General features: G+C 32.4%; 1 protein-coding gene across 1 annotated transcript in view; it reads right to left on the reverse strand.

The window, feature by feature from the left end:
- Positions 1 to 1742: 1742 nt before the first annotated feature.
- The window catches only part of GAS2L3 (growth arrest specific 2 like 3), a 32347-nt gene continuing 21271 nt past the window's right edge, over positions 1743 to 12818 (reverse strand). The window contains exons 6-9 of the mRNA XM_006914558.3: positions 10537 to 10600; positions 9766 to 9904; positions 6588 to 6695; positions 1743 to 5071 (exon numbers count right to left, since the gene is read on the reverse strand). Coding sequence (XP_006914620.1) covers positions 3761 to 5071; positions 6588 to 6695; positions 9766 to 9904; positions 10537 to 10600 — 1622 coding nt within the window. The 3' untranslated portion in view covers positions 1743 to 3760. The remainder of the gene's footprint in view (positions 5072 to 6587; positions 6696 to 9765; positions 9905 to 10536; positions 10601 to 12818) is intronic.

Genomic DNA, 12818 nt, shown 5'->3' on the forward strand with positions numbered 1-12818 from the left:
GTGATGACTGTCTTATTTCTCTTTTTATCTCCCATGACTCAATAGGTTTTAGTAAAAGTGACTGAGTAGTATTTCAACACTGCCACATTTGACCAGTAGAGGTCCTCAACAGTCATATCCAACAGTAATCCATTCTATTTATTGTATTTGTTCATTTTCATATGATAATTTGAGATAATTTACCAAAAGTCATTTAAGAAAGTTGGTCTCTTAAGTGTATTATATGAAATTCTAAAAGGCCAGCCACAAGAGGTTAATTATTATAACACATACCATGTGCCCAGATACCATGCTGTATTATTGTTCCTGGCCGAATATAGAAATATTCAATATTAATGTTTTATCACTGCCTCTCAAAATATACATAAGATAAATAAACATCTATGTCATTTTAAATGGCTGTATGGTATCTTATTTTATGGTTATACCAATATTAATGATGTGCTATAACTAACTTCCTTATAGCTAAAACAGCTTAAATTTTATAAAATGTCTATAGTTCCAAATTTACTGGCAAATGTTTAATATTTTCTAATATTCCCCAAAATTTCATAAAAAATTTAAAAATTTTACATTCACAAATGATTAGGAAAATTAAATAAGAATTTTTGCCTAAGTGGTGTTTTTCTGTATTGTTTTTAAAACATAGCAGGAAGTACATATTGAATTACTTTTTATAATTGCTCTGATCATATAGAAAAAAGTTTTTCAAGAATATTCTAACTGTATTGAACTGTGAAATTAAAACAGAATTACAGAAATTGAAAAGTCCTACAATCAGCCTTCTGTGAATACAATATTTGTGCAATCTATAGAATTATGTTTTAATAACTGATAAATTATTTGTTATCTCAGAGATTATTAAATATGAGTCCAGCCATACTGAGGTAAACTTCTGGCAGATACGGCAACTTGTGGAGATCAAATATTGTTACTTAATGGCACAATCTTGTAATATTCTGGATGCAGTGAAATAAATTCCATAAGGAGGGCATTTTAAATAGCAATAAAATTAAAACTATACTAATGTCTCACTTGAACCAAGTGATCAGAATATATTCAGAACACACAAAAAAAAGCAAACTGAGAACTCCATATATATGTTTAAATTTTAATACTTGAGAAAATAAAGGTTAACATCTGATACAAATGCTGCTGGCACAAGAAAAAAATTTATACAAAGTTGTATTCAAAGAGTCAGTCTGTGAACCTGGATGTAAGACTGTATCATAACAGCCTGTTATTGAAGCCTTTTAAAGAATAGATTTTAAATCAGATAGAGATAGACTGCAAAAGAAACAGTAATGTTTTTCAAAACAATTTCCCTCATCAAAAATCGTAAACTCAGCGCAGAGAGGAAAGTTAGAATTTATCTGTCAAGGCAATTTAAAGATTTAAGGTTTATGAAACACCTAATGTAAGCCCAAACAATGTAAAAATAATCAGAATTTCATTTTTCTCTGAAGATTAATTTGCTATATTAGCCATCTTAACAAATTATAGCAAAAAAACCCTCCATTTTTTTTTAAAGTAGACATTTCTTCTGGTTATTTCAGTAATTTAAACTTAATATTTAACAGTAAATATTAAATAAAATATTTTACAATCTTGCATCACTAGGGAGAAATGAAAACTTTTTTCCAGCTTTAACAATATATTTTAAAAATTGTGAAAATATTAGAGGCACTAGTTCTTTAACAACATTTAAAAATATATTTGAAGAACGTATCTTTTAGCAACTGTTTATTTTTTTTTTAATCTTTATTTTGGAAAGGTAAGCTACACATAAACAACAATTTATTCAACATGAATTAGACAAATTCCCTACTAATGAAGAATAAGGCTATTTGTATATTAATTACCAATTTATCAAAAAAACACAATTTTTGGTTTTTGAGCCAGATGTCTGTGTAATAAAATACTTTTATTCCTGATGACTCTCGACACAAAAGTGACTGTTCACATATTGTAAAACCTACTTGGATTCATAGGTTCACTGTAACATCATTTATTTTTTTTTTAAGTTCTAGAAGTTAATGATACAGAAGTATTGTTTCATCTTACAACGGAATAAATGCTGTCCTGAAGGTAAAATTCTTCCTCTTTGAAAGATCCATGAAATACTTCTGACCACTGAAAATGTAAAGCTTCTAGCGTTTCTAGCATTTCTTGAACACTGACTTCACTTTCCAAAGATGTACATATCTGGGCGTCTCTCAACAGTAGAACTAAACCAAATATTTTGTGACCATTTCTTAAGAGAAGCATCCATTATTCCAAAAACTAGCCTGCATATATCTTTGATTTTAACTGCATTCCTCAGACAAAAGGTCACTTAGTTCTATACAGTTTTCCTACTTTATAATCTATGGAACATTAGTAGTCAGCTTAAGATGCTTACTCTACAATTGCACATTTGTGTAAACCATTACTGTTTAATATAGTTATAGAAAACACATTATAGTTTAAAATAGAGAAATACAAACCTCAATATTGAACATAATAACCTGTGATAACTGATAATACTGTAATATTATTAAACATACCCCTAATATTTCTGAACGTACATTAACAATTTTTTAAAAAACAGTCACAATGTCTTAAAAAACAAATTATTTACAAATATCATCTTAGATTGATGGAGTCTTTGCAGTGATACATGATCTGGATATGTTCCTTAGAGAATCTGCCTACAGAGCAGAAAATGCTGAATGTGTACTGTTCACTTGCCATTGAAAAACTGAAGGCAACATGATTTATAAAAGAAAATTAATGTCATTGGAAGAATCTAATTAAAACTGGTATTGTGCTATCTAAAGAAAAATAACCATATGATAGCATTTTATATAGCACTATTCTAAGATTCTTTATCACCTTAATTTTAAGATTGTTAAAATGTAATTCTGATATTAAAACAACATATTAATGTAAAAATTCATATCTGCAGTCATAGGTAATTACATTAGTAAAAAATATTTTTAATATGCTAAAAGCTATTAAATCAGTTTCCCCTTTCACATTGCACAACATCCATCTAAAATACAAGGTGTAAATTCTTATAAATAATATATGAAAAATTCTGGTTTTTACCAAAAATATTGGTAACAAAATATTACCAATATTAATATAATCCAGTTAAAAAATCAGTGCTCTCTGATTTGGAAAGCTTAAAAAAAACGTAATAAGAATTTTACCAAACCCAGAATAACGCCAAGCTAATTAGCAGCAGCCACTGGTATTTGGTATTGTTTGACTGGGCAATCCTGCTAAGAAAATTAAATTAGGTGCCTTTTGTAAGACAAGTGCCAAACCATTACTGTTTTACTAAAATGCAATACTAATATTAAGAGCACCACTGCTGCTATTAGCAGGTATGTAACCTCTCTACATAAATGTGAACCTATACTTAATACACATTCCAAATGTAGCAACTGTAGCTATAGCTCTAGTAGTGTTATTTGACTTTGTATTTCCCTTAAAGGGCAGACATTAATAAAGATTCTATGGAGTGAAAATCAGGTAAATGTGATTTAACAACTGCTCACCTCAAAAGGGTACTTTCTGGTAAATTCAGATACATAAATTCTAAGGCCCCCTCTCCTCACCCCAACCTCTACCCTCACCTCGACCTCTAACGCCCACATTATTGTTTTATTGTCTGAACCTATTCAGACAAACACAAATAGGAGAACCTTTTACCATGTGAAACTAACGCATTCACTCTCTTCCTTTCCTGTTTTCTAAAATGACACATTTGTATTTATTTTCTAGGTTTCTTACTTCCAGTCATGACAAAATAATGGTCATCGTCTTCTTTTTTATTTGCAGTAGGTTTTTTATCTCCGCTACCTGCTTCCTTACCAGATGAGGGTGGTTTCCTGGTTGAAGTTGGGGCTTTGCTACTTTTTGGAGGCCCTACAGCCAAACGCTGGCTTTTAGTGGCAGTCTGTGCTGACTTTGGTATAGTCTGTATTTTAGCAGAAGACTGGGGTAGACTCATGATGGACAGTGGGGTACGGCCAGGGGACTTTGGGGAGCTGGGTCCTGTCTTCTGGGATGTACTTTTATTCTGAGGCTGCTTTTTGGCAACTGAAACTAGATTCTTATCTTTCAATTCCTGTGCATCTTTTGCAAGAGCAACTGAGGATACAGAAAGCGGTGGGTTTAAATTCAAGGCTGACTTAAGTTTCTGTGCTGCCACAGCCCCTGGTCGCAGGGCTCCATCAGAAGGCTGAGACTGTGTTCCTAGACCTATGGTTACGGTTTTGGAACTGGATTTTGTCATTTTTGCTGAGGACTGGACAGTAGGAGAAGCTTTAGGCAGTTTTGGACACTTTGATGATGAATTTAAACGTGCAGCTGAAGGAGATACTGCATTAACTCTGGAAAATATATGACTGTGTTTCAAATGCTTTGATTCAGTTTTCCCAGAACACTTATTTGGCAGAAGAGGAGACTTGGGCACATCTCTTGACTTCTGGGCTGGAATAAACTTGGCCTTAGCAGTATTAGGTGATGAAATTCCCTTTCTCAATGACTCAGATACACCAGGTGCAGTTCTTGATAAAGCTGGTGAAGAAGTGCTTTTACCGACCGGATTTAAAGTAACAAGTGAAGATGATGCGTTGTTTGAAGGAGCTTGTGGTTTCTTTGTTACACCTTTTGAAGATTTGAGTTTGAGATGAGAAGACGCTGCTGGAGAATTTGGCATTTTAGAACGAACTGACACGGAGCCCAGGTTACCTGCTTTCAGGGAAGATGCTGGCAGCAACACGCCTGGGGGGTGTACCTGCTTTTCTTTACCCCTTGGAACACCAACTGGAGTACCGGGTTTTGATTTTTGTTTCTGAAACATGCTAACTGCTGACAACGGATTCATCTCAGGAGGCTGAGGTGTTCTGGCAGGCGAGTCAGGTGCACTTTCATTAGAAACTCCTTTTTGAAATGCTAGAATTTTTTGTTCTAGTGTGGCAAACTGTAATATTCGACAGGGGTCATATTTAAGCAAAAATCCTTGAAGAGTATCCCAGCCTCCACCAACACGAACCATGACATGTTTTCCATGAAGCATCTTTCCCCCAAAAAAGAAGTAAAAAATAAAGCTGTAAAACTGTAAGGTTCATAGTTATAATTCACTAGCAGGCACGATCTGTGATGGCTGTGATCTATGAAATTCAGAGTATCTGCCAACAGCTTTACTATAAATTGACACTCTTCTTTATGTTGTTAAAATAATAAATTTAATCCATATTTAATCATGCAACTAACAAGCCGTACCATTTAGTTTGTAAGGAAGATATTTACGTATAACTTACATCCTGAAAAGTCCAAATTACTAATATACAAAATTACAAAGGCAATATTTTTCAATAAAAAGTTGAATATCAAAGGAATAAAAGAGGAGAGAGGGAAGGAAAGGGAGAAAAGGAGAAATGGAGACATATAGAAAGAATGCCTCCCAAAAAAGAAAAAAAATTATGAAAGATAAAAATGACTAAAACTTGTACTTTACAATTTAATAAATTACTTTCATGTGTATTATATCAATTTAATCTTTCAAAACCTTTGTTATAATTTATTACTAGTTCTTCTTTGCGGATGAGAAAATTACGGCTCTGAGAGATTAAGTAAATTGTCCCAAATCACAGAGCTTAGCCTGGCCTCAAAGTACCACGCTGTCCCAACCCAAACGGTGCTTTTGTGCAGATAAGATACATCCTGGGTCTGCCAGCACAGTCCAAGCTGGATTTCAGGCCCCTATTCATTCAGCAGGCAAATCCGCACAATCATTAAGAGATTGCCTTGAAAATTTTAACTCTAAATCCTATGCTCTGTACACTATCACTATATCATGTTGCCTTTAAAAAGAAAGCTAATTAAAAGAAAGTACGCATAGGTGTTTCTGTGTGAGTTGAGTGGGATGTGGGGAGGTAACAATATATGAAATAAAAGGAAATATAAATGTTAAAATTATATTTTTAAATACTTTCATATTAAGACTAAAACAGTTCTTGTATCAGAAGTGGACAAAATGCTCAACAGGTGAAACTTCAATCTCCTTATCAGCAAAGGAGACAATTGCAGATGGGACAAAGGAAGGAAATGATCGTGTATCTCAGCATGTCAGCACATACACAGATGCTGTGTCTATAAAAAAAGGTTTCATACTTAGGACACAAAGAATATATTCTTACAAAATGCAAAGTTTCTATTTTGTTTTCTTATTACTGATATTTAATTTTATTAGAGGTATTGGTTTGTTTTTTTCTTCATATTATAATGGAAAATTATCATTTTTTTAGAAAATGTAGAAAATGAAATAAGTTACCTAAGGTAAACGAAGATTTTTTTTTTACTCAGTTATATTCAATGTCTAAACAGTCTTAGTTATCCTGTAGTTAGTTGTCTGTTGTGTTACCTAAATTTATTATACATTCCTGAAAGCACGCATCTTATATTTTTCCTTCACAGTAAAATTCTTTCATTAATAACACCCTCTGGTCCAATTTTTTAAAACTAAAAGGGGAGCAAAAAGAGGCTGGTAAAGCGATAAGAACTGTGTGTAAATGGTATGTGAATGGACTTACTCTTATAAAGAGTATTTTATCCCCTAGTCGGTACCGTCCTTCAGATAAGTATTCAATAGAAAATCGATGAGAGCAACTACAAGGAGGGTCTTCAGCAATGTGTGTCACCTAAGATTAAAAATAAACAACAATTAGTGCTGTGACAAAGTGTCTTAACGTTAAAATGCAAGGTTATTTGATAGCTGGAAAAATCAAACTCAAAAGATAAACATTTAAAGACAAATATTGACATGAGACATTATCTAATCTAATGAAACTAGCCGTGATGAAGTCTTGAGTCTCTTTCTCTCTCCAGCACAATCAGGCTTGTAGTGCATTCACTGACTACTGGAGAAAGTCTGTGACTGTGTGCAACAGCAAAGTCAATTCAAAACACATTCATTAAGTCACAGGAAACACATGGGTTCATCATTAGGCTTGAATTGTTTAAAGAACTGGATTAACATCGTGTGTCAAATCAAAGATAGGGCCAGTCAGATAAAGCTTACATAAAAATTCTCATCCCTTCACATTGTGCTAACTTAATATTGTGGGGGACTATCTAGATTTGTTCCAAAATTACTGTTAAAACAGGCAGCGATATATTTATATCTTATTTACCTAAGATTGGGTAAACTTCAAAAAATTCAAGACGTATTTTTCTAAAAATGCTCATTTTATGTCAATAGTCTGCTAAGGAGATGAATGTCAGGGAAAAAACACCTATATCTATCTCTCAGGAAGCTTACAGAATTTTTAACTGCAGCAAATATCTATAAAATGGTAAAAACTGGAATAAACGTAAAAAGCAATTCAGGAATTTGATATTTAAAATAAACTGGTTAAATGAAAATATCATCTGTTGAGTTATAGTTCAAGTTTATCTAGTCCACTGCCTGGGTGTATGTGCACATTCACACACACACACACACACACACACACACACACACACACACACACACAGCTTAAAAATAAACTAGGGTGAAAATTTACAGTTGTTGGAACCATATACACATCAGTTAACCAAAGTACTTTGAAAAAAAGGTATTTATTTCAGTCACTACTTTCTATCCATAAAAGTTTCATGTACACAGAATTGCAGGGGTATACTTTTCAGCAATACTCTAAATAATGAATCAGGTAATAATTGTTCCTTATTTTAAACATGACCCTAAGATCTCTGTAAATCACTTATGTATAGGTTAAACACTGAATGTATTCATACAGCACATATATGTTTAGAGAAATGTGTTCCTTTTTTAGTTTTCATAACAAGAATGCAGACATGAAAAGTCACCTATTTCTTTGTTTAAAATATCCAAATACCACTTATATTCAGCAGTACAAATCAGCACTAACCCATAATCTAAATAAGGGAGTGAGCCTAAAAGAAATAAGCACTGTGGATAAGAAATATTACTTCTGGTCTCATCTATTGCATAATTAACATTATGACACTAGAGGAAGTAGCTAAAGAAATTAAAAGCATTAGCAAGGGCACTAACCTACTATCAACTACTTCCAAAGTATATACTTTGTCTATATATACATACTTTACACAACATAAACACTTTTCTTATTGCTACATAGTCCTCATAATTACCACATAAAATGATTACTCTGTTAAGACAATGAATCCTAATTTGCCTAGCCATTGCCCTATTTGAGTATTTACATTGCTTCCAATTTTTCGCCATTTTACATAATAGTGCAGTAAACACTTTCATTCATGCTGTTGTCTCTCTTCAATTACAATAAAAATAAAAGAGGAACATTTTTGTGCCTCTTGATGTCCATTTGTCAATGTTTTTCAAAAGTTTACATCATTTTCCATTGTCAATAGCAATGCCTAAGTATAGTTTTACCAGAATTTACCAGCACCAGGTTTCATAATTTAAAAAATTTTTGCTAATGAGATAAATTGAATATCTGATTTCTTTGATTATCAGCAAGTTTCAACATTGTATTTTCCTCTTGTGTGAACAACAATCCTTGCCCAATTATCTACTGAGAATGCTTTTCTTATCAAACTGTGTATGGTCTTCATATAATAGGAAAATTAACACATTGTATTTCCTATTTAATAAAATATTTTCCCAATGATTTCCTTTTTATTTATTATTTTAGGTTATATGAGATTTAAAATAAGTTTTATTTTTTACCTACCGTAGTATCACTGCATCGCATATTCACAGTCATCACATAAATCAATAATACAATGTTCGTAAATATACTTTGGCCCAATAATGAATTGTTTAGGCTGACATTTTCTTTCAAGGCTATCCAAATGTTTTACTATAGACATTTATTACATTAAAGAAAACAATTAAAGTAACACTTTCTAAATGTTTATGAGTAATGACTTGTTATTTCTTAAGTAACTTTGTGCATAAGCACCTTCATAAAATACTAAAATCCAAAAAAAGACCATGAATTCTAAGCAACAGTCTAAGCAGAAATGAATGTTTGATACTCAGTTCACCTCCATCACTTATTACGTTAACTTATTACATATTAACTCCTACATAATGAAGAACAGTTAAAGTTAAATAGACTTTCCAGTTGAGACCCACCATCTAACAAATCTGCATATATTCGATCAGGGGGAATGTTCAGAAAAACCACATCAATTCGCTCTCACAACTTTTCCTGCTCTTATATTTTCCAAGAATCAGTGTACTATTTACCTAGAAACCTTAGAAATCATCCTTGATTTTCTCTACTCCTAGCGGAATTAGTATTCCTGTCAATTTTACTTCCTAAATATGTCTTTTATTTGTTCCTTTTGCTTCATTCCGGCTGCTACTGCTCGAGTTCATCATCTTATGCCTCGATTATTACAATAAAGCCAATATAACCTCAATATCACCGAAAGAGTAATGGTTATAATTTGCAAATCAGATTATAACACAACCGTCTTAAAAATAAATAAATAAATAAGAGAACCAATGAAATCTTGTGGCCTATAGAATGCTTCATGATGGATTTCAGCTTTTTGCCCCAACACTCAACTACACATCCTTTCTTCATCATACACAAGCAACAAAAAGTCATCTTTATCTTACAATGCCTTTAACTCACCAGGGAGTAGAAATAAGGACTGGTGTATATTCTAAATAAGAAACATTTTCTTTTAAACATGGCAACACCTGTGGCAAACTATATGACTTTAACACAGCATATTGTGGCAATTACTTACAGCTTCATGCAGCTTTTCATGTTGACAGCATGATTTTGGAATGCTGATGGAATCTTCAGCCCCAGAAGTATTAAGTAAGGTCTCTTCTAATTCAATTTCTTTCTCAAGTTTTACTAACACTGGTGGCTCAACTCCATATCTGAAAACCAATTAAGGGATCTCATCATTCGAGCAAAGTCCAAACCAAGCACTTCCTTGAATATCACAATAGGTTATATTTTATTTTTTAAATGAAGTCTGTATGACACTCTTCTACTAACTATTTCATTGGGATGTCTGGAAATGATTTTTAATGCCGCACAGATTACCAAAATTCAAATTATAATCTTCACATCATAGCATATATTTGGGTTACTGGATGCTCCCAATATTTAACCAAGGATCCTGAAAGGTACCTTTAAAATCAGCTTGTGAGTAAAGATGAGGCTGAGCTAGGTATGGAAGATACCAAGCCTTGGCTTTCTTATCGGATCCTCTTTGTGTCTAGAGGGTTTGCCTCTCCTCAAACTGATAAAAGACTACATGCTCTTACTTTATTCCTAATCTAAAAAGTTTAAGTAACCGCTTTTACAGTTTAATGGTAAATGAAGGCAAGCTATATGAGCAAGCTGTTGACAAATGATGTAGCTCACACAAACAGAATGAAAAAACATAAAGAAAAAATAAGAAAAAAACAGAAAATTAAGTTACTTTATTCCAATCAAATTTTTTTATAGAAAAGAGTGTTCTCACTATTGACACTGAAATTCTGAAATATTGTGGAATACATACCTTGATACGATTCGACCAATTTCAAGAAGACAAAGATATACCTGTCTTGGATCTTTGTGCAAAACTGTGAAAAAATAAGACCACATATTTTAAGGGGCAAAATTAAATTGGGGAATATATTTCTGGCATGGAAGAAGTAAAAAAAAAAAAAAGAATGATGAAGACAGTAGGTTTACTTGTCTAGAGATTTAGATAAGACATTTTGTTTTCTCCTTATATTATCATCTTCCATTCAAAAAAAAAAAAAAAAAAAGACTAACAAGGAGATGAAAACTTACCATGGACCCTTATTTGTATAGCACTTTAATTCTAAAACGGTAAGGGCTTAAGTAACATTAAATTATATTTTAATTCTTTCGACAGGAGACACTATTTGAAGAGATGTAGCACATCAATTTTATTCTAAACTATCTTTAGCATAGAACGATGTGTTAATAGTCTTCTCAAACTCTTTCAAAAACAGAAGAGGAGGGAGCATTTCCTAACTCATTCTATAAGGCCGATATTACCAATACCAAAGCCAGACAAAGACATCACAAGGAAACTAAAGACCAACGTCCTTTATAAATATAGATATAAAAATCTTCAATGAAATACAGGCAAATTGAATCCAGCAGCAAGTGGGATTTATCCCAGAACACAACAGTAGTTCAACATATGAAAATCAATAAATACAATATACCATATTAATAGAATAAAGGAAAAGAAATACATAATTATCTCAGCAGACACAGAAAAAGCACTTGACAAAATCAAAGACTCTTTCATGATTAAAAAAAAGACTCAACAAACTGGGAACAGAGGGAATTTTATAACTACGAAAATGGACATATATAAAAACCCACAGCTAACATCATTAGTAATGGCAAAGGTCTTCCTCCTAAGCCCAGGGAAAAGAGAAGAATATCCACTCTCATCACTTCTAGTCAACAGTGTACTGCAGGTTCTGGCAAGGGAATGTTGGCAAGAAAAATAAATAAAAGGCATCCAGATTGGAAAAGAAGAAGGAAAACTATTTCTATTTACAGATGACTTGGTCCTTTGTATAGGAAGGCCTAAAGAATCTATGAAAAAAATATATCAGAGCTAATAAGCAAGTTCAGCAAAGTTGTAGGATACAAGATCAATACACAAAACTCATTGAACTTAACACACTAGTAATAAACGATCTGAAAATACATCTGAGAAACTGATTCCATTTATAATAGCTTCAAGAAGAAAAAAGTACTTAGAAATAAATTTAAAGATTTGAACAGACATTTGTCTAAAGAAGATATACAAATGGCCAAAGAGCCCATGAAAAGATGCTCGACATCATTAGTCATTAGGGAAATACAAATCGAAACTATGATGAGATACCATTTCATATCCATTAGGATAGTTATAATAATAATAATAGTAGTAGTAGTAGTAGTAATAGAACAGTAACAAGTGTTGTTGAAAATTTGAAGAAACTGGAACCTTTATGCATGGCTAGTGGGAATATAAAATGGCATGGCCACTGTGAAACAGTTTGGTAGTTACTCAAAAAGATAAACATAGATTATATGACCCAACAATTCCTAGGTATAGTCCTGAGATAATTAAAAATGTCTGCATACTCAAAAATTTGTGTACAAATATTCATAGCAGCATTAATTACAATAACCAAAAAGTAGAAATAACCAAAATGTGCATCAGCTGACAGCATATTTTAAAAATGTGGTCTTATCCACACAATGGAATATTATTCGGTCATAAAAAGGAATGAAGTACTGTTACATGCTGCAACATAAATGAACCATTATGCAAACTGAAAGGAGTCCAACACGAAAGGCCACAATATTGTGTAAGTCCATGTATATAAAATGTCCAGAATATGTAAATCCATAGAGAAAGAAAGTAGATAGATTAGCAGGTGCAAGAGGATAGAGGCAGGAAGCACATAGTTGGGACTAACTGCTAACAGGTATGGGTTTTCTTTTGAGAGACATGGAAATGTTCTAGAATTAATTAATGGTGACGGTTGCACAAGACAGTGAACATACTAAAAACCACTGATGTGGACATTATGAAGTGATGAATTTTATGTTACATGAAGGATATCTTAATTTTTTAAATGCTATAAATAAAAAATCTCATATACTTAAAAATAGTTAAGATGGTACGTTTTGTTCTGTATATTTTACCACAATTAAAAAAAAAATTTAATTAAAAGGGAACCTAAATGCTAAGCCTAACAGTTTAGAGATCCTTAAAAAAAAATAAAACAAAGCAAAACAAAACAAAGCAAAACAAAAAAA

This window comes from Pteropus alecto, unplaced genomic scaffold (genome assembly GCF_000325575.1).
Source record: "Pteropus alecto unplaced genomic scaffold, ASM32557v1 scaffold94, whole genome shotgun sequence".
Taxonomy (NCBI): Eukaryota; Metazoa; Chordata; class Mammalia; order Chiroptera; family Pteropodidae; genus Pteropus; species Pteropus alecto.